The 26475-nt window shown below is 43.7% G+C and overlaps 1 protein-coding gene across 4 annotated transcripts in view; it reads left to right on the forward strand.

Moving 5' to 3' along the window:
• The first annotated feature begins 2666 nt into the window (after window positions 1-2666).
• The window catches only part of zfr2 (zinc finger RNA binding protein 2), a 29372-nt gene continuing 5563 nt past the window's right edge, over window positions 2667-26475 (forward strand). The window contains exons 1-17 of one of the 4 annotated variants that reach the window (XM_084164388.1): window positions 2667-2755; window positions 5100-5358; window positions 5691-5805; window positions 6085-6303; window positions 6468-6772; window positions 7009-7194; window positions 7403-7622; window positions 7780-7934; window positions 8037-8156; window positions 8549-8730; window positions 9591-9717; window positions 9895-10106; window positions 18291-18462; window positions 19593-19767; window positions 21225-21313; window positions 21583-21678; window positions 21791-21902. In XM_084164388.1, the coding sequence (XP_084020514.1) occupies window positions 2703-2755; window positions 5100-5358; window positions 5691-5805; window positions 6085-6303; window positions 6468-6772; window positions 7009-7194; window positions 7403-7622; window positions 7780-7934; window positions 8037-8156; window positions 8549-8730; window positions 9591-9717; window positions 9895-10106; window positions 18291-18462; window positions 19593-19767; window positions 21225-21313; window positions 21583-21678; window positions 21791-21902 (2797 nt within the window). In that variant the 5' untranslated portion in view covers window positions 2667-2702. The remainder of the gene's footprint in view (window positions 2756-5099; window positions 5359-5690; window positions 5806-6084; window positions 6304-6467; window positions 6773-7008; window positions 7195-7402; window positions 7623-7779; window positions 7935-8036; window positions 8157-8548; window positions 8731-9590; window positions 9718-9894; window positions 10107-18290; window positions 18463-19592; window positions 19768-21224; window positions 21314-21582; window positions 21679-21790; window positions 21903-26475) is intronic. The other 3 variants (XM_084164389.1, XM_084164390.1, XM_084164391.1) reach the window with 3 other exon arrangements.

Genomic DNA, 26475 nt, shown 5'->3' on the forward strand with positions numbered 1-26475 from the left:
TGGAAAATCAACAGAGCCTGACTGGGGTGTACTGTGGCTTAGGTTCCCCAGGTCAGCTGTGGAAATATTTATAAAAACAGATACTCTCAGGGCGGGCTCCGAAAGTACATTACCTGTCTGTGGGTGTGGGTAAGTGACAACATTAACTCTGAGAATTCACCTAACATAAACACAGCAAAATAAATAAGGAGATCAGAATACGATTTGTAAGGCAATGTCCTACACACAGAGGGTGTAGAGCAGTGTACTGTATCCCAGAGGGCAAAGCAGCATACTATAAGACCCCAGCCATAACCCACAAGAGAAGCTGCTTGTATTTCATGTCACTTCGATTGAGCATGCAATCGTGAGCCTTATTGTGTGACCAGAATAATTTGCATACCATACACCCAATAAACGCATAAACCCAACTGTCTGTGCCTAGTGAAGTGATACCGTATCCAAAGTATAATTTGTCAACTGAAGAGAGGGCTGGCATGTTATCAATATGGAGGGAAGAAGAAAAACCCACCAGCATGAGAGGTAATCAAAGTAATCAATTGCCTGCATCTTTCATTTACCAAACACTATGGATTGTTTTGTGCCCTCACAGATATTTTTGTTGGATCCTAATACTTTAAATTAAAACAATGACGGTACTACATTTCTGGAGGTATTCAGTATGCTGCCAGGCATTGGAGTAAATGAAGAGGAATAATAGTAGTGTGGGAGAAAACTTGACCGTAAGGCTTGAATCACGTCTGCAGTCTGCATGTGCAAGGAAAATGCAAGAGCAGAATACAATGGAAACCGACAGTCATTCTTTATCATCTAATCCTATTGATTTACTATATTCATGAGCTACTATACATTTACTTCACACACTGTATGAGTAATGTAATAAAGAGTAGAGGAAGAATGCAAGGGCGTACTCACATGGGCAGTAAGAGATCCCTTGAATCTCTGCTGTCCGTCCTTCCCTTTGTGTCCTCCCTCCTTACTCACGGATGTAAAGATTGGACAGCTAGGAATTGTAATCCTTCAGACCAGGGTCGATGCATGGGTCTAGTGAGTCGCCCCCCTCTCTCGTCGTCCCCTGTGTCAGGCAGTAGCAGCAGGTGTCTGAAGACAGGGGGCAGCTCTGTTCCCTACCCACCCCCCACCCCCCCCCCCCCCCTCCTGGCTCCCTCCACTTCTGTTGGGGAAGGAAAGTGTGAAAGAGACTGGCCGTGAAGACTGAAGTGACAGGCTCCTTTAGAGTTCCACTCAACCCTTTTATTTTGAAGGCATCAGTGCTGGTATCATGATGACTGTTTCTGGTTGTCTATTCTGCCCATGTATTTGTGTCTAGACTCTAAATCAGTTTATGAGTATGAAAATGTATGCACTCACTGTAAGTCGCTCTGGATAAGAGTAAAATGTAAAATGAGAATCTCTTGTCTCTCCATCCCATAATAGATAGTCCATCAGCGCCAATTCCTCTTCAGTAGTTATACTGTACTATCCTCTCTGTTTATGCTGGTTTAATCCAGTCCATGCTGGGATAATCCTCCTGTTCATATCTGCCTAAAAATACCACGTACATATCAAGTCTCCCTTTATGTTTTTACTCCATGAACTGTTGTGAATGGTCCTCTATGCCCACTGTTTCCTGGCAACAGCATCTCTCTCTCTTGCTCTGTCTGTCTCTACACTCAACACACCACCACCCCATCCCCTACCCATACACAGACACTAACTTATTCAGTCTCCCTCGCGCACTTCAGTTCACCAATCATATCCCCCTTTCATCCACACATTTCTCACCCGGCTGCTTATGCTCCACCCATTCCTGTCCTCCTTTCTCCCTTCTCCCCTTTTTCTGCCCAGCTGCAGGAGTGGACTTCCCCTCTATCGAGCATTCTGCCCTAGACAGCAGTGGTGGTGGCAGGCGGCCATGCAATGCCAGTGGGACACACCAGAAGGGCTTATATGTGGCACTTGTGTGATACATAATACACGCTTCATTTGCCACTAGGACGGATGCGTCGGGATGGACTCTGCACAGCTTGAAAATATTTTAAACAGAATATAAATGTTCACTAGGCTTATACGGATTTGAACTGAAATTGATACTTTGTAGCTATGGTTTAAACGATGAAAATCAATTGTGTCAGCACCTCTAGAGTTAAATCAAAGATGTCTATAACTAACCCAAGATAGTTCATCTCTCTCGTTTACAGTGTGAGCAAATGAAGTATAGTAGGCAGAACAAGCAAGCAGGTGGGCAAAGCCAAGCACGAGCTAGCGAGATCGTATTGGCCGTTGTTGCTCATATTTGCATATTTCCGGTAGGGAACGCCTCCTCAGTCAACCTTGCACTCCTAAACAACGCAACTTTGGCAAAGCGTGAAGTCTATAAAACTTAGTGTACTGTGTTCGTAAAATATTCTAGTTTTGGGAACATATTTTTTTTTTTAGATACGATGTTTCATCGATGAGAAAATTAGCAGAATGTCGGCCCAGTTTCAGCTAGTGCCGTCCTCTCCCACAGTTCGCTACTAGACTTCCTCTCACTGCCACATTTGGGTGGTGAGAAAACGTTCTAAAAACCGATGCTTCAGTTTTATAGCCCCTGTGACGGGTCTGTGGTTAAATATCCAAGCGTGCGCGCGAATGGTAGCTGACGGACACGTGACAGAGAGCGGATCCTGTCTGGTGGTTCGGTTACAGTAGATGCCAAGATGGCTGCAAGCAATTATTATGGGTTCACTCATGGTGCCGGTCCGCAGTACAGGTAATTACATAGCTGCTGGCTATGGGTAGCATGCACTCATCCCGAGTCGTCGCCCCGTCTTCTTGCGACGAGTATGCCTCCAAACGCCTCATTGCTGGTGCGATATTGCTAGCTCGAGGCCTTGGGAGTGCAATGGATATGCTAGCCAGATTAGTTAGCTAACTACTGACTGTTATCCAGCAAAGCAGGTTCCAGTCTTGCCCGGCTAGGGAGCGCTTCGCACTTGGAATATAATGAAACCTCAAAACTCTCATTCGTTTGGCAAATATGATTAACTGGCTACAGTTGCTAGCTTAATATGTGTGGTAAAATGGCTAGCTAGTTAGCTTTTTTCCCTAGTGGTAGGGACGCACGAATTAGTTGACTTCCCGAGGTGTAATCATTAGTCCAAACGATTGCGTTTTGCGAAGACAACTAAAGTTTCTATTATTGGACACATTAAGATAGTTCCCTCCCAATTTCGTTCTGTTTGCTTCCGTTTAAGAAACGTTTTCGTTTTGCAACAATCGGCGTAATGAATACGCCCCTGGTCAGCTTCAAACTAGCAGTCACATTTTGGGCGAATATGCTAACATTTGAGGCCGTTCAGTTGTCGAACGTTGGCGTTGCACATAGAAACGCCATGAATAGAGCCAACATGATTCCTTGTTCTAAATGTAGAGGCATGTTTGTTCTACATAACATATTTCTATAACTACAGGACTCCTGATATCTCCAGGAGTGATACGTATAATTGTTTGTCTATCTGTTGTGGTCTAGTACTGTCTTTTTGCTAGCTAGGATTATCTACTTTAAGTGCTGCCCTTCTTCCCAGTAGCCACTTGGTGTGTGAACTGCTGAACCCTCATAACTTGCAGATGATTGTTGACACATCAACCATGATTAAGGGGCAGGGCAATTTGTGACTGTTGTGGTTTTGGTAATCAGTGTATCATTGCCGAAACAAAGATGGCTCTGCCGAGTTATTCCAGGAAGGAAAGAGCGGAAGACTCCACACCACTCTCTCACTTGTGTATCTTACCTAGTTATTTTCAGATGTCATTTTGCTCTTTTGTAGCCTTGGCAACTCTGTATGTTTTCTATCCCAGTTCGCTCCTCTACCTGTAGGCTTTACAGACTCTCCCCACCCGTTGGCTGCAACCCTTCTAATTTAGTGTACCATGCTCAGCCTATGCTGCCCTTCAGTCCCTAGAATTTTTGGCCCTGACGGAGACATGAATCACCCCAGAGAACACTGCTACTCCAGCTGCCCTACATGCAAAATGTGTAGAATTGTGGGAAATTTGCTTTGAAACTGCCAAATCTTCTCTCCGCCAACAAGAGGGGTGTGAACAGTTTGGTGTTGCATGGGTTGCGAGGTAGGGGTTTGTTACTACGCCGATAAATTACATTATCCATCTGGACTTTTGCCACCTAGGAAATTTGTGTGACCGGACCTTCTCAAATAGTACTTGAGTACCCCTGTCCTAGATCTATCCGCTGCCTTTGACACCGTGAACCATCAGATCCTCCTCTGCACCCTCTCAGGGCTGGGTGTCTCAGGCTCTGCACACTTGGATTGCATCCTACCTGGCAGGGCGCTCCTACCAGGTGACGTGGAGAGTATCTGTGTCTGCACCACTTACTCTCACTACTGGTGTCCCCCAGGGCTCGGTTCTAGGCCCTCTCCTCTTCTCTCTATACACCAAGTCACTTGGCTCCGTCATATCCTCACATGGTCTTTCCTATCATTACTATGCGGATGACACTCAACTACTTTTGTCCTTCCCCCCTTCTGACACCCAGGTGGCGAAACGCATCTCTGCGTGCCTGGCAGATATCTCCGCTTGGATGTCGGCCCAGCACCTCAAGCTCAACCTCGACAAGAGGGAGCTGCTTTTCCTCCCGGAAGAAGGCCTGCCCGCTCCAAGACCTCAACATCACGGTTGACAACTCCATGGTGTCCCCCTCCCAGAGTGCAAAGAACCTTGATGTGACCCTAGACAACACCCTGTCGTTCTCAGCAAAAATGAAAGCAGCGACTTGCGCCTGCAGGTTCATCCTCTACAACATCAGTAGAGTACGATCCTACCTCACACAGGAAGTGGCGCAGGTCCTAATCCAGGCACTTATCCTCTCCCGTCTGGACTACTGTAACTCGCTGTTGGCTGGGCTCCACGCTGATGCCATCAAACCCCTGCAACTTATCCAGAACGCTGCAGCCCCCCCCCCCCAGTATTCAGGTTACACATTTACCATTTAGAGATGCCCTTCATAAATGTCAGTGCTTCACTTGGTATTGACAGAGCGTTTTCCGTTTCCATTGTGCCTCATTCTTCCCTCCATCTTGTCTCTGTCCCCACAGCGTTCAGCCTCCACCGGCCTTTGCCCACCCTACCACAGCCAGCTACGGTGTCCAGCCGGCCCCTGCCGTGGCCCATGCAGTGACCGCCTCCTATGCCCCTGCCCCTGCACAACCAGCCAGGCCCGTGGCCTCTGCCCCCTACCTGGCAGCATACCAGACCCACCCTGCCCCCCCAGACTATGGCTACCGGCAGCCGGACCCTACGCCCCAACCCACCACCACCCCACAGGCGTACCAGCTACCGGTATACACCGAAACGGTCAGTCCTATTTCCATTCTTTAGCATCCCGTTGCATGCTGTCATCGTCTTTTTATCTATTAGCTATTGTATATAAATGCAAGTACCTGGGGAGAGTTTTAGATTGTCCAAGTCACATTAATCCTGTGTAGCTCAGTTGGTAGGGCATGGCGCTTGCAACGCCAGGGTTGTGGGTTTGATTCCCACGGGGGACCAGTATGAAAATGTATGCACTCACTACTGTAAATCGCTCTGGATTAGAGCGTCTGCTAAATTACTAAAATGTAAAGAAAATGTGCTCTATTTTGAACACTATTTGCTATGCATATTTACTCTGTAAAACAACCTTTCAGGATAACTACAGTTACGGACGCCCACCTGCAGTCACTAGTTATGAGACTAAGCAGTACTACCAGACAAGTATAGCTCCAGCCCAGCGGACACCAACAGAAGCTTACTACCAGACAGGTGAGTCATTGTCAACCTTATTCCCATACATAATCACACAAAGAAAATCATTAACACTGCAATGCAAGAGCCACCGATTCATTTGAAATGTTCTCTCTTGTCTGAACATGACAATACATAGTGTTTTTACTGTCTTATACACTATTCATGAGAACATACTACTGTGCAAAAGAACTTGGCTGCTGATGTACTGCAAAAGCCAGTATATTGAATATCGTGGAACTGGAGCCAAGCCTGTTAAACAACACTGTGATGATGATGTCTTTCCCTTTCCTGTAGGTGTGAAGAGTGGCTACAGTCCAGTCAGCACAGTGTACAGCCAGCCCCCTCCACCACAGAGGCAAGTCACAGCTTTAAAGCCTCTGGCCCCCGCTAGCTCAGTGTCCACCAGCTACAACATCTACCCAGTGTCCACCAGTGTTCAGCAGCCTCCAACCCCCATCTCGTCTTACACCCCTTGCTCCTCCTTCAACTCCACAGCTGCCACCTCCTACTCGGGTAAGAGATAGAGCTTATTCCCACACCGCCAGAACTCCACATTTAACCCCAAGGATCAACCCTTGTGAAATTCAAGCAAGCACTGCTTGCATATTTGTCACAGCATATGTGTTTTTAGTGTGACCCCCTTCTGCCCCGTCTCAACTCTCCATCTCTCACCTTAGGCATCAGCTACTCTACCTATGACTCGAGTGGCTACACTTCCACCCCCTCCTACTACCAGCCTGCACAGCTTTCCACTCCCCAGCCGCCCCCCCAGCAGCCCCAGCCGTCCATGCAGCCACCTCACAAGCAGCTCACCAGCTCCTCCTGGAGCAACGCGGGGAGCAACATGGTGACTGCTCCCACAGTCAATGCCTACAAGAAGCCCATGTTCCACCAGAACAGGCTGCAGAAGCCCAAAGGGCCACCCAAGCAGCCCCAGCTGCACTACTGTGACATCTGCAAGATCAGCTGTGCTGGCCCGCAGGTAGTGGTGAACTGTGTGGGTGATATGTTATGAGATGGACAGGTCATTTGTTGGCAACGGACATAACGACAACAGAGTCAAATGAATGTACAGTATTTTAACATGCAACAGTTAAACATGTAACGTGCCTAAGGTGAGACATACTGTAGAAACACAGGATGGACATTCAATGTTTTTTGCAGGTTTGTTTTTCTAGGTATGTTGAATTAACTGTTGTTAAATGGTTTTCTCCGCAGACATACCGGGAACACCTCGAGGGCCAGAAGCACAAGAAGAAGGAGGCAGCTCTGAAGGCTGGCAGCGCGGGGGGGAGCAACGGGCCCCGGGGGATTCAGACCCAGCTGCGCTGTGAACTATGTGACGTTGCTTGCACTGGCGTAGACGCGTACGCCGCCCATATCCGAGGGGCCAAGCACCAGAAGGTAGCACAGCTGCACTGACAGGAGGAGCAACATCAGGCAGCTAGCTAGCTAATTGATGCACTGTTTAGCTAGCTAATTTGTCTAGATCAGCTCTGTGATAGTTGCACATGTTGGTGTATCATTAGTGTAACACTTTTAATCAGGTATTTGTGATATCCCACCTCACAATTTTTTATAATGTGTTATTTCTCTCCTTCACCCTGTGTAGGTGGTGAAGCTCCACACCAAACTAGGCAAACCTATACCGTCAACTGAGCCCATTTTAGTGAACAATGCTCCAATTATCTCAACGTCGACCGCTGGGAAGACGACCCCTATTGTCGTCAAGGCAGCTGCACCTGTAGCGCCACCCAAACCGGTGGTCGTAAACGCCGTCAAGGCCCCATTATCTGTGAAGAAGCCAATCACACCCAAAATAACCCTTCTTGGTAAGTCTTCCAAAAAATCAGTTTTTAGTAGTTGGGATTATGATATTATCTGTGCTGACAGATTAAACCAATGATGGATCATTTAAGCAGTAATTCTGGACTCACAAACGGCACTTCTAAGTTGCACCTTACTAATATTTGGCCTTCCTCTTGACAGCCAACAAGCCTGCCACCCCTCCATCAGCCAAGGTGGATGAGGCCAAGCAGTCAGCAACAGTTTCTAAGAGCGAGACCACGAGTGACGATGAGGATGGAGATGGAGTGGGGGGACAAGGGGACGTCCAGCCTGTGGGACATGACTATGTGGAGGAGGTAGGAGTTATTTTTAATGTATTTGTATTCACTAATCATTTTGTAAAAGATGCGAAGGTTATGGTATGTTCTAATGCAAGTTTCCGTTTTGATGATGGGAAGGTGCGTAATGATGATGGGAAGGTGATTCGCTTTCACTGTAAACTCTGTGAATGCAGTTTCAATGACCCCAACGCTAAAGACATGCACCTGAAGGGACGCAGGCACCGGCTGCAGTACAAGGTAAGATGTTTCTAGAGCTAACCGCTATGTACTACAATGCACTTATTGTGCTGGCAAAATTTATTGACTGAAAAACATACATTGAACCCTGTGACCTGTTGTACAAGCATGTCAAGTCACTGCAAAACTATCACCACTAGATGGCAGACTTTGTTTAGGCAGGATGTAGACATTGCTTGCAATGTCCTGTAGCCCCCTTGTCATTTGGCTCTCAGTTGAATTATGTCATTCACATTTACATCTACACATCAAATTATAATTTATTTCCATTATGGCTCTATGCCTACCTCTCAGTTCGAGAGCCTGCTACTCACTAGGTGTGTGAGTGTGTGTGTGAATGTATGAATGACAGCTCTTGACATTGTTACTATCCCTTCCTTCCCCTCCTATAGAAGAAGGTGAACCCAGAGCTGCCGGTGGAGATCAAGCCCAGTAACCGGGCAAGGAAACTGCAGGAGGGCAAACTGAGGAAACAGAAACAGAAGGCTGTGCTGAAGAGACAAAGGGATGATGAGCAGCGCTGGCACTTGGAGATGAGGTCAGAGCCAGACAGCAGCTGGCACACAGAGATGAGGTCAGAGCCCTTGCTTAGGCATAGATCACGCTTACTCACCCCAAAAACCTAGTGTCATCCATTTGGGGGTTAAATGGATAGTGTGAGATTTTGGCAATTAAGCCCTTTTCTACTTACCCAAAGTCAGATGAACTCATGGATACCATTTTTATGTGTCTGCGTGCAGTTTGAAGGGAGTTGCTAACTAGCGTTATCGAAATTGCTAACTAGCATTAGCGCAGTGACGAAGTCTACAGATACAGCTGTACCTGTAGACTTCCAGTCATTGCGCATCGTAGCTATACTTATAGACATCCAGTCATTGCGCTAACGCTAGTTAGCAATGGCTCGCAAAACTACCTTCAACTTCCTTCAAACTGCACGCAGAGACATAAAAAAAAACGTAACCCTATCCATGAGTTCATCTGACTGGGTAAGTAGAAAAAGGACTTACGGTCTGAGCAGTGCTTAGGGGTAACTTCTTCCTATAGTGTTTTTTCTTGGCCATGATTTCAGAGGAAGGCAGAGCAGGGGAACCCTGCTGCTGGGTCCACTACCCATATCGTTCTGAAGCCCATGCTCTCAGTGTGGTTCAACCACAAGAGAATTCCCCTGCCTTCCAGTAATAAAGAAATGTTCCTCTTATTATGCCAGTTCCCATTTTCAATACATTTCCTCCTAATATCTTAATATAGAATGCCTGCAACATCTTAAGTGATGAGAACTCTTGATTCCTCCAGCATTATCTGGCCAAATGCCTTTCAACAGTCTCAAAGATGCTCCTGATCAGCATTTTCACCTAACAGACAGGTATCTCAGCAGAAGAATCTACCCAGTCTGAATATTTAATAATCCTGTGCTGTATGTGTCTCCTCTGCCAGGCGCTATGAGGAGGACATGTACTGGAGGAGGATGGAGGAGGAGCAGCTATACTGGGGGGAGCAGAGACACAGGATGCCCCCCCCTCCACTCATGAGCCGGCCTGGCATGCCAGTGCCCCCCCTACTGGTGAAAATCAATGATTAAATCCAATCAATCAATCAATGTTCGGTTTACATGAACTTGATCGCTAGAGGAAAAACTGGTGCAACCAGGATTTATGTATTTAGCTTTTCAGTTTGTTTCCAGAAGTGTTTCGTTGTAGAGAGCACCTGGTTTTATTCAGCTCTTCTCTTCTCCCCTTAGCAGCCTGTGCGTCGGCCGGATTCCCCAGACGACCGCCACATCATGGCCAAACACTCCACCATCTACCCTGTGGAGGAGGAACTGCAGACGGTGCAGAGGATTGTGTCCCACTCTGAGAGAGCCCTCAAACTGGTGTCTGACTCCCTGCTGGAGAAAGAGCCCCCCGCTGCTGCTCCTAAGACTGATACAGAGGCTGATGCTGGTGAAAAAGGGTAAGAGCTATATGGGTTTGTACTAGTTCTCTACCTCGTTATCTTTCTCTCTGTTTCTCTAAATCCATCTCACTTCCACACACAATGTTCTATACAACACATTTCCATTGGAATGTTCTGTAATGCTGTACCCTCCTGATGTGGGCCATGGGCAAGTAGTAGGGCTGGGTGCTGCTTTAAGATTGCAATCGTCTTTCGACGATGTTTGACAGCCATCGTCGATGGTGATGACATCGTGATGCCACAAATTATGGTTTTAGCATATTTGCGTTTGTTTGCTGCACAACAGCGCAGCGCAGTGAGCACACAGCAGGACGACATGCAAAAAGGCCTATTCCCTATTTGCCATAGCCTAATACATTTCAATACTTATGTGGTAGTTAGACTTCACATAATGCAAAAGATAATGTAGATTGTAGAAAGAGCAGAGAGCACCAAAGCTGCGCAAAATGTCAGATCGGGTCTAGTGTGTGTCCCCAATGTCGGATGATCATGGGTGTTTTGCAGTGGGCACTCCGTTGTCTGATAATTTCCCCTTTTCTCTCCAATCCCTGTTCGATTTTAAATGTGACTTGTCATACTAGCCTACTCTTTCACTATCAACATCAAATTAATCTATAGGTCTAACGGAGTTCCATCTCAAAGTTGTTTGTGAATATCCTGAATAAAAACATAGTTATAATGAGAGAGAGAGAACAAAGCAAGATGGACAAATCGAATAGGAAGTTTAAACTAACCTGGTACGTTTCTGCTTTACTTGACCAAAGTGTAGGCAAAATAAATTTAGCAGACGGAAAATCCCTCCTTGCAAACCAAAAAGCCAATAATATAGGCCTACACACAGTCTACTGTCAATAAAAGTTGCAGTAAAAGTTACTTTGACAAGTTAAACGTATAAACGAATATGTATAAAACTGTTGACGTGTTTATTACTGTCCTTGAATTGTCTAACGGGCAATCGGGCATAATCTCCCGCAGCAGCACTTTCAATAATCGGGAACAAAACATGAATGATCAGTGTGTTTCAATAGCTTACAAATTGTGCATTTATATAAAAGTCAACAACGATCAGATAGTGAGGGGGAAAAAAGTATTTGATCCCCTGCTGATTTTGTAAGTTTGCCCACTGACAAAGAAATGATCAGTCTATAATTTTAATGGTAGGTGTATTTGAACAGTGAGAGACAGAATAACAACAAAAATCCAGAAAAACGCATGTCAAAAATGTTATAAATTGATTTGCATTTTAATGAGGGAAATAAGTATTTGACCCCCTCTCAATCAGAAAGATTTCTGGCTCCCAGGTGTCTTTTATACAGGTAACGAGCTGAGATTAGGAGCACACTCTTAAAGGGAGTGCTCCTAATCTCAGCTTGTTACCTGTATAAAAGACACCTGTCCACAGAAGCAATCAATCAATCAGATTCCAAACTCTCCACCATGGCCAAGACCAAAGAGCTCTCCAAGGATGTCAGGGACAAGATTGTAGACCTACACAAGGCTGGAATGGGCTACAAGACCATCGCCAAGCAGCTTGGTGAGAAGGTGACAACAGTTGGTGCGATTATTCGCAAATGGAAGAAACACAAAAGAACTGTCATTCTCCCTCGGCCTGGGGCTCCATGCAAGATCTCACCTCATGGAGTTGCAATGATCATGAGAACGGTGAGGAATCAGCCCAGAACTACACGGGACGATCTTGTCAATGATCTCAATGCAGCTGGGACCATAGTCACCAAGAAAACAATTGGTAACACACTATGCCGTGAAGGACTGAAATCATGCAGCGTCCGCAAGGTTCCCTGCTCAGGAAAGCACATATACAGGGCCGTCTGAAGTTTGCCAATGAACATCTGAATGATTCAGAGGAGAACTGGGTGAAAGTGTTGTGGTCAGATGAGACCAAAATGGAGCTCTTTGGCATCAACTCAACTCGCCTTGTTTGGAGGAGTAGGAATGCTGCCTATGACCCCAAGAACACCATCCCCACCGTCAAACATGGAGGTGGAAACATTATGCTTTGGGGGTGTTTTTCTGCAAAGGGGACAGGACAACTTCACCTCATCAAAGGGACGATGGACAGGGCCATGTACCGTAAAATCTTGGGTGAGAACCTCCTTCCCTCAGCCAGGGCATTACAAATGGGTCATGGATGGGTATTCCAGCATGACAATGACCCAAAACACAGGGCCAAGGCAACAAAGGAGTGGCTCAAGAAGAAGCACATTAAGGTCCTGGAGTGGCCTAGCCAGTCTCCAGACCTTAATCCCATAGAAAATCTGTGGAGGGAGCTGAAGGTTCGAGTTGCCAAACGTCAGCCTCGAAACCTTAATGACTTGGAGAAGATCTGCAAAGAGGAGTGGGACAAAATCCCTCCTGAGATGTGTGCAAACCTGGTGGGCAACTACAAGAAACGTCTGACCTCCAACTGATTGCCAACAAGGGTTTTGGCCCTGTGTAGCTCAGTTGGTAGAGCATGGCGCTTGCGGGTTAGTTTCCCACGGGGGGCCAGTATTAAAAAATGTATGCACTCACGAACTGTAAGTCGCTCTGGATAAGAGCGTCTGCTAAATGACTAAAATGTAAGTACTAAGTCATGTTTTGCAGAGGGGTCAAATACTTATTTCCCTCATTAAAATGCAAATCAATTTATAACATTTTTGACATGCGTTTTTCTGGATTTTTTTGTTGTTATTCTCTCACTGTTCAAATAAACCTACCATTAAAATTATAGACTGATCATGTCTTTGTCAGTGGGCAAACATACAAAATCAGCAGGGGATCAAATACTTTTTTCCCTCACTGTAACAAATTATTATTTAGCCTATAACATTCTTTAACCTCTTAAATGTAATAGCAAAAGTTAGATTTCCGCCTAAATAGACATACCCAAAAGTAACTGCTATTCATGTGTAATTACATGATTCTGACATGCCAAAACTAGGAAAGAAGACATCTGGGAAATAATGAGGATCAGAAGATGGATAGGAGTTACATAGTTCAGAATACACAAGATCAAGCACACACAAAATAACAGTTTTCTTATTTTTAAAGTAATCTTTCATTGACAAGCTATAAGTGAATTATTGATGCCCAGAGCTGGAAACACATCAGATGGCTTCCACAACATTTACATTTTACATTTTAGTCATTTAGCAGACACTCTTATCCAGAGCGACTTACAGTTAGTGAGTGCATACATTTTCATACTGGCCCCCCGTGGGAAACGAACCCACCACCCTGGCGTTGCAAGCACCATGCTCTACCAACTGAGCTACAGGGGACTAATATCAGGAAAAAATGGGATTGATAGACCTAACAACTAGAAATGGGCAGATGTTTTAGTGTTGTCAGGTGTGGTCACGGGACGTTTCCAAGTGTCCCTAAACCTCTCCAAAGTGGCATATGTCTGTGAATTAGATAATTCCACTGCTATTACATATTGGCAATCCCTAAATGCTATTTGTTCAGTATAAAAACACAATTTCTACCATATCAACCTCACTCGAACATTGTGGTGGTGTTATGGGGTATCCAGGGTACATGTCCTTTCAACCTCTCCAAAGTGTCCGAATGTGGTAATTGCACTGTTTTTGCACACTTGATATGCCTAAAAGTTATTGTTCACTATAAAAACAAAATTTTTACAACACCAACCTCTTTCAAACATTGTGGTGGTGTTGCGGGACATACAGGGAATATCCAAGTGTTTTTTATTTCAACCTCTCCAAAGTGCCTGAACGTTTAGCCTAGACATATCCAATGTATTGGTCCCACATACAAATGAACTGTTTACAAAAACAATATAAAAGCAACAGATATACATTTTAAAAAATTATGTCTTATCAAACACAAACTTGGTTACACACCTGTTCTTCACTAAAAAAGGTGCAAAAATATAAATAAGCGGAACTATTTACAAATGGCATTCGTGTTCGTTTTACATCCCAGGTGTAGATGATTAGATTTCACTTTCACCGTAGCTTGTGCATGTTGTAAAAGTCTTTGAAGCAGTCCCTCTCTGCCAGGAAACAAAAAGCGAACTGGGATTTCAGAAAGAAGATCGACATTTCACGCTTTTTTTCCCCCCTGTGTTTTGTGCAATACTTGCAGTTCTTCCTTTTTGTCTTTTGGCATGTGTGTTGGATAGTGGGGGGGGGGTCTTGTGATGGTTGAGGTTGCTTTGGGCCCCCAATTCAGCCATTTCCAACACCAGCTGCTCTCGGAAGGCCAACTGGGAGAGAGGGGTTTGACCTTTTGCTTTGGCCATCTGCTTGTGGAGAATGAAAGCATTTACTGTAGCAATGTCCACAAACTGGTAAAAAAAAAGTATTATACAACTTCCTGGTCTTGTGGAGGACCTGGTAGTAGCATATCATAGCATCAGATAGGTCGACACCCCACGTGTTGGCATTGTAGTCCTTCACAGAAACAGGAATGGGGACATTCTTCCTTTTTCTCCCTCCTTGAGACATGGTCGTTATTGAATGCCTTCTACTGTGTGGTGAGCATGGTTACTTCCCTAGTGTTCTTCCATTTCACAAAAAGCAGCTTGTTAGTCCTGATCCAACGTATGGTCCCCCTCTCCGCTGTCTTTGTCATGTCGTTTACCTTGGTCTTGGGGAAACCGATTATTTTAGGACGAATGGTGCCACAAGCCCCTATGTTCTTTTTGAAGAGGTCTATGAAAATTGGATGTAGAACCATCAGACGGGGTGATTTACTTAGTAGTGGGGGGTGAAGACCTTGACCGGCGAGGGCGCTTGCTGGGCAGGTGTGGCTCCCAAACGTCAGCATCCAAATAGTCTGCATCCTCAGCTCTGTGGTGAATAAAATAGAGAAATATTGTTGTAAGACACAGAATTACAGTTGACTAAATTTACAAAATGACATTACTGTAAAGTAAAAACACCAAGCCTAAACTTTATCTGTACAGTGACTCACATAGGTGTGACGCACACACACAATGCAAACAGTAACACTTTGGAGACAAAGGCAGAGGTGAGAACCACAAATAAACAAAGGCCATGAGAGGATGAAACTCAGAACAGCAAACCGTGAACTAATATAAAACATAGACAATAACTACTTTGGAATTATATAACGTTGAAATTACTTGTTACATAGGCCTATAAACTAAATCCAAAGCACAAAAAGCAGACAATTTATAAAAAACGAAATATATATATATATATATATATATATATATATATACACACACACACAGTAAATTAGCTATGTAAAGTCATGGAAATAATTTACTTACAGATCTAAAAGTGAATCCAATTTGGTCAGGTCTGCTGGCTCACCTTTATCATTCGGCCTGAAACCAAAGAACTGCCAAACAGGCAAAGACGTGCTTTTCTTTCCCACCAAGTCAGCCATAGTTTTTTAATGATTTAGCATAAGGCAGTCTGAAACTGTCGGAAAGTAGCCTAATGGAAGAAAGAATGTTGCAAATACGCTTACCCAGATCAAGATTAAATGACAATCAGTCTACACCAGGGGTGTCAAACGTCCGGCCCGCAAACGGGTTTAATCCGGCCCGCGAGATGATTGGCGCAATAGCAATTGTGTTAAGCAAGCAAACTGTTTATACCGGGGCAGAGCAAGTAGGTCAAGCACGTGCAGCCAATGAGCTACTTTGTTTTACCCGCGATATTTATTACGGCTTCTACTTTTAACATTATGTGCTTTGGCACCCTCATTGCCCCAATATGTCTCTGTCAAAAAAGAGAAAAGTGGACGCAGAGTGCAGAGTGTTCCAAGAAAAATGGTCATCCTATTTATTCACGGAATTGAATGGGAAAGCTGTATGTTTGGTGTGTTCAGAGCATGTTGCAGTGCTGAAAGAATATAACCTTTGTCGCCACTATGTGAGTCTTCATGCCGACAAATATGACAACTTTCAAGGACAGCGGAGATGAGAGAAGGTGAATGAACTGTTGGCGGGTCTGAAGAAACAGCAGTCTGTGTTTACTCACAGCCGAGACATCAGTGACGCTGCAGTGAAAGCTAGCTACCTCATTGCTAATGAAATCGCAGTGGCTTCAAAACCATTTAGTGAGGGTGAATTTGTAAAAACATGCATGATGAAGGCAGCGGAGATTGTGTGCCCTGAAAAGCGGCAGGCTTTTGCAAATATCAGCCTGACAAGAAACACAGTTGCAGACAGGATTTCCGATCTTTCAGTGGATTTGGACAGCCAGTTGAAGCAAAAAGTAAAGTCATTTATTGCGTTTTCGGTTGCAATTGATGAAAGCACGGACATTAGATGTTGCACAACTGGCCATTTTCATCCGCGGAGTTGATGACACATTGACCGTCACCGAGGAGTTCGTGGAGTTGGTGCCGATGACAGATACAACGACAGCAGCTGATATTTTTACCGCACTCGTCGGCGCGCTGGACAGGGTCGGAGTGGACTGGTCCCGCGCTGTCAGTCTGGCTACAGATGGTGCGCCCTCAATGATCGGGAAAAAAGCAGGCGTTGTGACAAAGTTCAGAGAGAAAGTGCAATCTGCAAATGGAGGACGTGATTTTTTGACTTTTCACTGTATTTTGCACCAGGAGGCTTTGTGTTGCAAGTCATTAAAGATGGATAACGTCATGAAGGTGGTCATCCAAACTGTTAATTTCATCCGATCCAGAAGCCTGAATCACCGTCAGTTTGACAGCCTTCTCAGAGAGAAAGACCACATCTATGGCCTGCCATACCACACTGAGGTAAGATGGTTAAGCCGAGGTGCTGTGCTGAGGCGTTTCTTTGATTTACGAGAAGAAATTGAACAGTTCATGGAAGAAAAGGGCAAACCAGTGTTAGAATTTCATTCCGCAGAATGGATGCAGGACCTTGCATTTATGGTGGATGTTACAGAGCACCTGAATAACTTGAACAAACAGCTGCAAGGGCGCAACAAAGTTGTCACGCAGTATTATGACAGCATACGTTCTTTCAAGTTGAAGCTGTCATTGTGGGAGACGCAACTTGCCGGTGGTGATGCAGCTCACTTCCCCTGTCTGAAAAATGTGTGCGCGACCCAACATGTGGCAGACATGAAGCGGTTCAAAGATAAAATAACGGGACTGTTACGGGAGTTTGAGCAACGCTTTCAGATTTATGTTTATATGTTTTTATGTTGATGTGCTATTGTTTTTAATTGTTTTAATTTTATTTGTATATTTAACCTATTCTTGACTCTGTGGTTCTTGCACTTGTTTGGGGAACAGGATTTCATTATTTTTATCTACATTTCTGCCTGAGAAATGACACCCTGATATAGTTCTGTGATATACTTCTGTGAATCACTGAGGCATTGTGTGTTTGTGTGTTCTTTGTCCTCAGAACTTTCAAATAACTTGAGGTGTTTTATGATTAATAGTGATGTTGTGCTTTTGGACACTGTCCTCAGGCTCCAGCTTTATGTTTATATGTTTTTATGTTGATGTGCTATTGTTTTTAATTGATTTTTATTTTATTTGTATATTTAACCTATTCTTGACTCTGTGGTTCTTGCACTTGTTTGGGGAACAGGATTTCATTATTTTTATCTACATTTCTGCCTGAGAAATGACACCCTGATATAGTTCTGTGATCTGTGAAACAGTTCTGTTAATCACTGAGGCATTGTGTGTTCTTTTTCTTTAGAATTTTCAAATAAACTTGACGTGTTTTATGATTAATAGTGATGTTGTGCTTGTACTATTTTGGACACACTGTCCTCAGGCTCCAGCTTTATGTTGTATGTTGATCGTATTAAAACAAAGAAAACAATTTGAAGTTGTTGTTCTTAAGTTATATATACCATGTGGCCCCTGAGCTAAAATGAGTTTGACACCCCTGGTCTACACTATTGTGTATAATATTTTAAAGTAGGCTAATATAACTAATATGAATCATAGCCCTTCCAATTTGAAAATCATGCTGCCTAGACTAGATTTAAAAATAAAAGTAGGTCAAACACTGTTTAGGCCTAGCAATGTGTCCTTTATATTGCGTTCTTCCTGCCAATTGACCCCTCTTGGAGCAACGCGATACAATAGACGATACGATTGTATTTCAATGATGTTTGGACAGGACAATGGGACGATGTGTCATTCCAGACATCGCCCAACCATAGCATGTAGCCTGATGTATATTTTCCTTTACCCATCCCTGCTTGACCTCTGATCCCTGGTGTGTAGACCTGACACTCAGGCGGCCCGTATGCTGAAGGGGGTGATGAGGGTCGGCATTCTGGCCAAGGGCCTGCTGCTCAACGGGGACAGGAACGTGGAGCTCATCCTGCTGGCTGCCAAGAAGCCCACCCTCTCTCTACTGAACGACATCGCTGAGCAGCTGCCCAAAGAACTGATGGTAAGATGATTATCAGCTTCCCTTAAGTGGAATCATATCTTTTGGGATCCACTGTGTATGAGATGGAGGTGGGGTTTTCTACATGCAGTTGGATTCTACACCAGAAAATAACACATCAACCATTATAAGGAACAGTTAGGGACTTTTCCCCATCTTTGATGCTATTTGGTCAAAAGAGGAAATCTGATTTTCATTATAAAATGACAAACCACAACTCTTGACGTCATGTCATGTCATGAGGTTGTCGTCAGGGCTGCACCAACACTAGAAAAGGAACGTACTGTAAGATCACACTGTATCATTAATGATTCAAGGAGAGTGGTTTCCCCTCTGTCTGTACTGCAGAGCTCAGTTCATAAACCTGCAATCTTATTTGAACAGTGAAACATGTATTTGCATCTGTGGTGCCTGAGATGCCAAGAGTAGTGCTGATGGGACACAATACCAGTCTGTGCCTTACCAGTGGTCACAACATCTAGACTACAGATGGGCATCAAGACTATTCAAGAAGAAACAGTCAATGAAAGGACCTATACCAAAAAACATGGGTTAAAATAGTGTTTGTTTTCTTTCATATGCTTTAGCTTACGCTTGATTGTGCTATGAGCTTGTCTGGCACAATGGAATAGTCAACAAAAATGATTGCTGAATTTCACATTTGGCACTCCAGCAGGTTCAATTAAATGTCCAAAGCATTTAAAAGAAAACAAATACTATTTGAACCCAGGCTTTATAACAAATGAAATGTGTATATTAGACTGTGGTGTGTGTTGCATTTCCTTCCTCCCTCTGAATTCTGGTATAATAGTGTTTTTCATCAGAAGTGCTTTTGACTGATCTTTAGTGCCACTGCCTGGTTATGAGTCATGACACATGAACCCTACAGAGACTAGGGCTATAGTTAAACATGTACTCCCCTAAGGTTACATAAAGCCATAAAAATAAACGTGTTTTATAGAATTACTGTCTCTTAAACATTTGTCCACTTGCATAAGATTATCTAAATGGGCCTTTTTAAAAGCTAAATGCAGCTATTGAGAAATGATTTGAATTTCTGCCCCCCAGCCCAAAAAGATTCACACCCCCCCCCCCCTCTAGTGAGTAATCCAAAGTGTCCTTTTAACCGGCAGACATTTTCTGAAGATCAGTATGAGGTACAGGCTCACCCTGAGGAAGCCAACATCGTGATTTTTTCGAGCAAGGAGCCAAAAATGCAGGTCACCATCTCTCTAACTTCGCCACTGATGAGGGAGGACCCTGCCCCTGAGAAGGAGGAAAAGGCAGGAGACAAAGCGGCTGAGAAAGGTTAGAGAAGCCAAGCTTTCAGTCCAATAAATGCACTGTATGTCTCCCAAAGCTCATACTCAACAAAAAAAAGAAGAAATGGGACTTTTAACCAAGCCCATATTGATTTTCATCCAAATGTGGTAGATATCGTAGAATAACACTTTTGTTTCTCCCCTCCCGGCCTCCGAAGGTATGAAGTAAATTGACTCGCCCATTCATTTCTGTCTTGTTTTAATTTATCCATTATTTCCAGTACCAGTAGTCCTTCTGTTTTCCACTTTACTTTCTCCGACATGGAAATCTAAAGCAGGGCTCTCCGACCTTTCTATGCCATTTGTGTGTGAATGTGTGTGTCTATGGACACATGCCCAGGTGAAACCATGAAAAACAATGGAAGTGATAAACTATACAAAGATAATGCCCAGGGATGAGTGTGCGTCTATTAACATGACATGCAGGAATAATTGTATCACTTTTGATATACATTTGAATGTTATTTTGTTCCTATTAATCTCCATCTAGGCTAATGTCAATTTCCATAATCTTATCAACAGTTAGTCAATAGTTGCTAATGGAGTTTTAAGAGATCCCATGACCATCCCTCCATCTCTCATCCCTGTTAACTGAAACGGCATCAACAAAGTATTGATTGACAAGGTGTTGGAGTGTCATTCTATCCCCACACAATGGTCTCTATTGAAGTTGGGACTAGATTATTGAATTGATTAGTCTGCTATACAGTTAAACCCGTCGCATTGCGGCATACTCTTAGAACCATTGTGAGATGCAAAACACTCCCTCACCTATGTGAGCTGATCTCACCTTTTTCTATCACTGTAAATACCCTTACTTGGAAAAGGTTTCAAATTATATTTCCCATTGCTTAAGTTGTGGTGTTTGGGTTTGTTGATCAGTATGTCCGCCTGTATCAGCAGACCTTGGCAAACATACAGTATGTACATGCATTTCCCCCTGTAACAGAGGCGCTAACATCTACCACTCTTGCCACAACAGTCTCTAGGAACATGGAAAGCCCTATTGTACAACTGTAGCTTATCTTGTGAAATTACATTTAGCCACAGCTCTAAATGACTAAGAAGTTACCATTTGGCATTCCATATGTCTATTCAGTTCAATATGTATATTGATAAATAGCATGATATGGCAATGGATGCATTAAGAACATCAAGTCCCAAATTGAATGCATTATTGGCACATTTTCTTACCATGGAAGTGATTTGTGGTAAAACGGTCTATGACCTAATAGTTGAATTACCCTGTTTGTCATATTTTGTTAATCAACACATCCAATGCAATCACTTAATATTTCCTCCTGACTTTCTTTATCTCTGTTATTACCCATAACTCATGAGAAACTGGGTGAAACAGTACTGTAGGTGGCTCTGATGGACACATTCATATGAGTGATAGAGCAGTAATCAATGAGCCAGTGTGTTCCTCCTATCCTACTGTAGGGGTGCCTGAGAAAGACCCTCCTGATGTTCTGAACCGAAGGAAGTGCCTGGAGTACCTAGCTGCTCTGAGACACGCCAAGTGGTTCCAGGTAAAGAGAATATGTACAATGGCAAACAACATGTTCACTCCTAAGTATCCCGAGTCCCAGATTGTGACTAAGACAGCAATGGAGTTGGCAAGACAGCACAAACAGATCTGGGACAGCCTAATGCCTAAGTACTGAGTCCCAGAATCTTCATAAACATGATCCATAAACAGGGCCTAGGTAAAACTCCAGGCCCTAGTTATAGCTTGTCTGTGTATAACAGTGCACTGTAACAGGTGTTGACTTGTCTTTTGTGTGTGTGGTATCTACAGGCTCGTGCCAACGGTCTTCAGTCCTGTGTGATCATCATTAGACTGTTACGTGATCTGTGCCAGCGAGTTCCAACCTGGGGCAAGATGCCAGCCTGGGTGAGGATGTTCTGTCTCAATGTTCAGCTTTTTTAACTAAGCTAATTGACGTTAAAGTTCTTAATTGTGTGTTGTGTGTCTTACGTGGTGTGTGTGGACTCCCTGTGTTCAGGCTATGGAGCTGCTGGTAGAGAAGGCCATCAGCAGTGCCACGGGGCCCCTCAGCCCAGGGGAAGCCATGCGTAGGGTCCTGGAGTGTATTGCCACGGGCATTCTGCTGCCAGGTGAGGGAGTTTGCTAGTATTATTTGTTAGTATTGGTTAGCCAGGGTGGGATCACCCCTAGGAGTGGGCGATATACCGGTTTGATAGTAAAAACCGGTATTGTGCCGCGCCATGATATGGATTTAGCAATATCATGGATACCGCGATTTATTCAGAATTCATAAATTCGAATTTTGCATCAATATTTTTTTGTTCCAAATTTCAACTGAGTGATAGTACTAAGTAGCTACATCTTTTTTTTATTTTTTTATCCAACCTTTCTTGGTTCTTACGAATAAAAGAATGTATGTTAATATGTTGACCTATTTTTATGAGCGCACGTCGCATGCACTTGTTGCACGCATGTAGTGCTAGCAACAAAGAAGTGTGCAGGCAGCTGCAGTTAGGAGGCAGGTTAACTATTGGGGGAAAACTTTACAATCCAGGATGAGCGAAAACACAGAAATTGATGTTGCTCAAGAGCAGGAGGATAAATTGGTTAAGAAGAAAGGGGGCACCTCTGTTGTTTGGAACTGGTTTGGCTTTAAAATCTCCGACCCCGACCAAAACACTACCCTATGCAAGTTGTGTCGTCGTGTTGTCTTAGCAAAAGGTGGAAACACGACCAACCTGTTCAATCACTTAAAAAACATACATGTCCGTGAGTATGAACAATGCACCAGAATGCGTGAGACAGTAAGCCCAGGAGCTCGCCCGAAGACAAGCCAGACTCGCACTCAACAATCAATTATATCATCATTTGCTGCCGGTACTTGCTATGAGAAGACGAGCAAAAAATGGATAGACATCACAGCTGCGATTACAAATCACATAGCGAAGGACATGGTACCGATTCAAACTGTGGAGAAAGAGGGGTTCAGAAAGTTGATTCAAACTCTGGACCCAAGATATGAGATCCCGAGCCGCAAATATTTTAGCCAAAAATGCCTGCCACAGCTTTACACAGAATGCTGGGACAGAGTTTACAGTGAGATAAATAACATTCCATTCTTCTCCACTACTGCCGATCTATGGTCAAGTCGTACCACAGAACCTTATATAAGCCTCACAATCCATTACATAGACGGTGACTGGAAACTGAAAAGTAAGTGCCTACAGACGTCTTATTTCCCAGACGACCACACCGGGGAAATAATTGCAGGTGGGCTGAGGGACATACTGTCGTCCTGGGGATTAAAAGAGTCGCGTCAAGTTTGTATGACGACCGACAGCGGATCGAACATGATCAAGGCATTGCAGCTGAACAAGTGGGCAAACCTTGGATGTTTCGGACACAGGCTGCACAATGCTATTGGTAAGTTTCAGGACTGTAGCCTAGGCCTACCCTGTATGATGCTTATTATTAAGAAAAAATACAGCTCACATCAGCCATGTACCGTAGGCTAAATCTAAGCACATCAGATTTGTAAAATGTGTAACAGTTGAATGTAAATGCCGTAAATCCTCAAACAAAGATTAAAAGTTATATTGTATTGTGATTTCTATATAAAAATGCATTATTATTAATTATTATTGTATTGTGATTTGATTATTTTTCACCCTATTATTTTGATTTCTTATTCCCAATTTCCAGAGAGGAGTGTCCAAAACGCTCCCGGGCCACAGGGGTGTGCGATTTCCCGGGCCACAGGGGTTTGCAAAAAGGTGGTTAGCACGTTCTCATACAGCTGGAAAAAGCAGAAGGCCCTGATGACAGCACAGAATGAACTAAGCCTGCCCCTGCACAAGCTCATCACAGAATCTCCGACAAGGTGGGGATCTCGTCTGAAAATGATGGAAAGAGTCCTGGAGCAGGAAAAGGCCATTACACAGGTCCTGGCAGGGGACAAAAAGACACGGCACCTTGTACCTACCTGGCAAGACATCCAGGTCTTGGAATCAGTCACAGCAGCACTGAAGCCACTCCAGGACTTTACAGATGCCCTGTCAGGAGAAGCGTATGTGAGCGTGTCCTATTTGAAGCCTGTCATCAATCTGTTAAATGCAGAGGTTCTAAATCTGAGCAAGGACGATACAGAACTGACCAAAGAGATCAAGATCAAGGTTCTTGATTACTTGAATAACAAGTACACTGACCCTGCAACAGATGAGCTGCTCTCCATGGCTACCTTTCTAGATCCAAGGTTCAAGACCAGGTACATGTCCGCTGAGAAACTGGAGGACATTAAGGTATTTATTCATTTGTTCTTGTTTTATTGCTTCAAATGTAAAGCACTTTGGGCTGCATTTTATGTATGAAAGGTGCTATACAAATAAAGTTTAATTATTTTCATTTTTTAAGGTGAGAGCTGCCTCAGAGACCGAAGCCCTCCTGGTGGAGAACACAGCCCTGGGAAAATCGTCTCTTGCAGAGGATCACACTGACAGGGAGAAAGAAGCTTCCACTGCTCATCAATCAGGCAAGAAGCCCAAGAAGAGCCTTGGGAGCTTCTTTAAGCAGACCAGCAGTGCACCTGCCTCATGTTCAGAGAGGCAGATCATTGAGCAAGAGCTGAATAGCTACATTCTGGCAACGGCAGCGAGTCTGATCCTTTGGAGTGGTGGCGATTTCACGGATCTAATTTTCCACGTGTGAGTTGTCTGGCAAAGAAATACTTATGCATCCCTGCCACAAGTGCCCCCTCTGAGAGGGCATTCAGCACTGGGGGCAATGTGGTGACATGTCACAGGGCAGCACTAAAGCCAGAAACAGTCAACATGCTGGTATTCCTGGCACGGAACTTGTGAAGAAAGTTCTAGTGAAGATTTGTTGATATTGTTGATAATTGATGGTTGAGGCTTGAAAGGTTTAGTTTCAAACGGTTAGTTTTTTACATATCTACGGACCGTAGCCAAAACAAACACACGTATTTGAATTTGTAATTACCTTATTTTCTTTATCTCCTGTTATTTTTTATTTAATTTTACTTAATATCTAATTTATATATATATATATATATATATATAGGCCTACCTACCTCATGTTTACGGAATGCATGTTTGCACAATACAAATAAAAACTTTTCAGGTCCATACGGTCCAATGCCTCACTCTTTCTGGTTATATAAGGTTCAAATACATATTTTTCCTTAACTAATATAATTTAACCAAGAAGGGATATTAAAATGTGATTCATATTTTTTTACGTCATATATCGTGATATCATATCGATATCGTCTGGACAGTGGAAAATATCGTGATATGAATTTTAGCTCATATCGCCCACCCCTAATCACCCCACATTTACTGCAGTTCTGTTTTGCCCCACCTGGAACCTCTTTGTTCTCTAGTGCTTCCTACTGGTCATTCAGGGTCCAAGGAAAGAAATAAAGGGGAAACTTGAATTTTGAACTGTACAGTGTGCTTTGTCAGCGGTATACATAGCTAGCAGTGTTACTTTACATTCTTGAAGCAGAAGTTGTTCAGAGCGGTGGTATGTAAGCAGTGAGTGGAACAATATAAATAATGTAGCAGTAGTCATATATATATACATACATACATACATACATACTGTCTTGCGAAAGTATTCACCCCCCTTGGCATGTTTCCTATTTTGTTGCCTTACAACCTGGAATTAAAATGGATTTTTGGGGGGTTTGTATCATTTGATTTACACAACATGCCTACCACTTTGAAGATGCAAAATATTTTTTATTGTGATACAAACAAGAAATAAGACAAAAAAACAGAACTTGAGCGTGCATAACTATTCACCCCCGCGAAGTCAATACTTTGTAGAGCCACCTTTCCAAGCAATTACAGCTGCAAGTCTCTTGAGGTATGTCTCTATAAGCTTGGCACAGCTAGCCACTGGGATTTTTGCCTATTCTTCAAGGCAAAACTCCTTCAAGTTGGATGGGTTCCGCTGGTGTACAGCAATCTTTAAGTCATAACACAGATTCTCAATTGGTTTGAGGTCTGGGCTTTGACTAGGCTATTCCAAGACATTTAAATGTTTCCCCTCACACACTCAAGTGTTGCTTTAGCAGTATGCTTAGGGTCATTGTTCTGCTGGAAGGTGAACCTCCATCCCAGTCTCAAATCTCTAGAAGACTGAAACAGGTTTCCCTCAAGAATTTCCCTGTTTCTGATTTTTTTTATTTTTATAACCCAACCCTGATCTGTACTTCTCCACAACTTTGTCCCTGACCTGTTTGGAGAGCTCCTTGGTCTTCATGGTGCCCCTTGCTCGGTGGTGCCCCTTGCTCGGTGGTGCCCCTTGCTCGGTGGTGCCCCTTGCTCGGTGGTGCCCCTTGCTTGGTGGTGTTGCAGACTCTGGGGCCTTTCAGAACAGGTGTACATATACTGAGATCATGTGACAGATTATGTGACACTTAGATTGCACACAGGTGGACTTTATTTAACTTATTATGTGACTTCTGAAGGTAATTGGTTGCACCATATCTTATTTAGGGGCTTCATAGCAAAGGGGGTGAATACATATGCACGCACCACTTTTCCTTTATTTATTTTTTAGAATATTTTGAAACAAGTAATTTTTTTCACTTCACCAATTTTGACTATTTTGTGTATGTCCATTTATATGAAATCCAAATAAAAATCCATTTAAATTACAGGTTGTAATGCAACAAAA

This window comes from Coregonus lavaretus (genome assembly GCF_964263955.1).
Source record: "Coregonus lavaretus genome assembly, chromosome: 6".
In the NCBI taxonomy this organism is placed as follows: Eukaryota; Metazoa; Chordata; class Actinopteri; order Salmoniformes; family Salmonidae; genus Coregonus; species Coregonus lavaretus.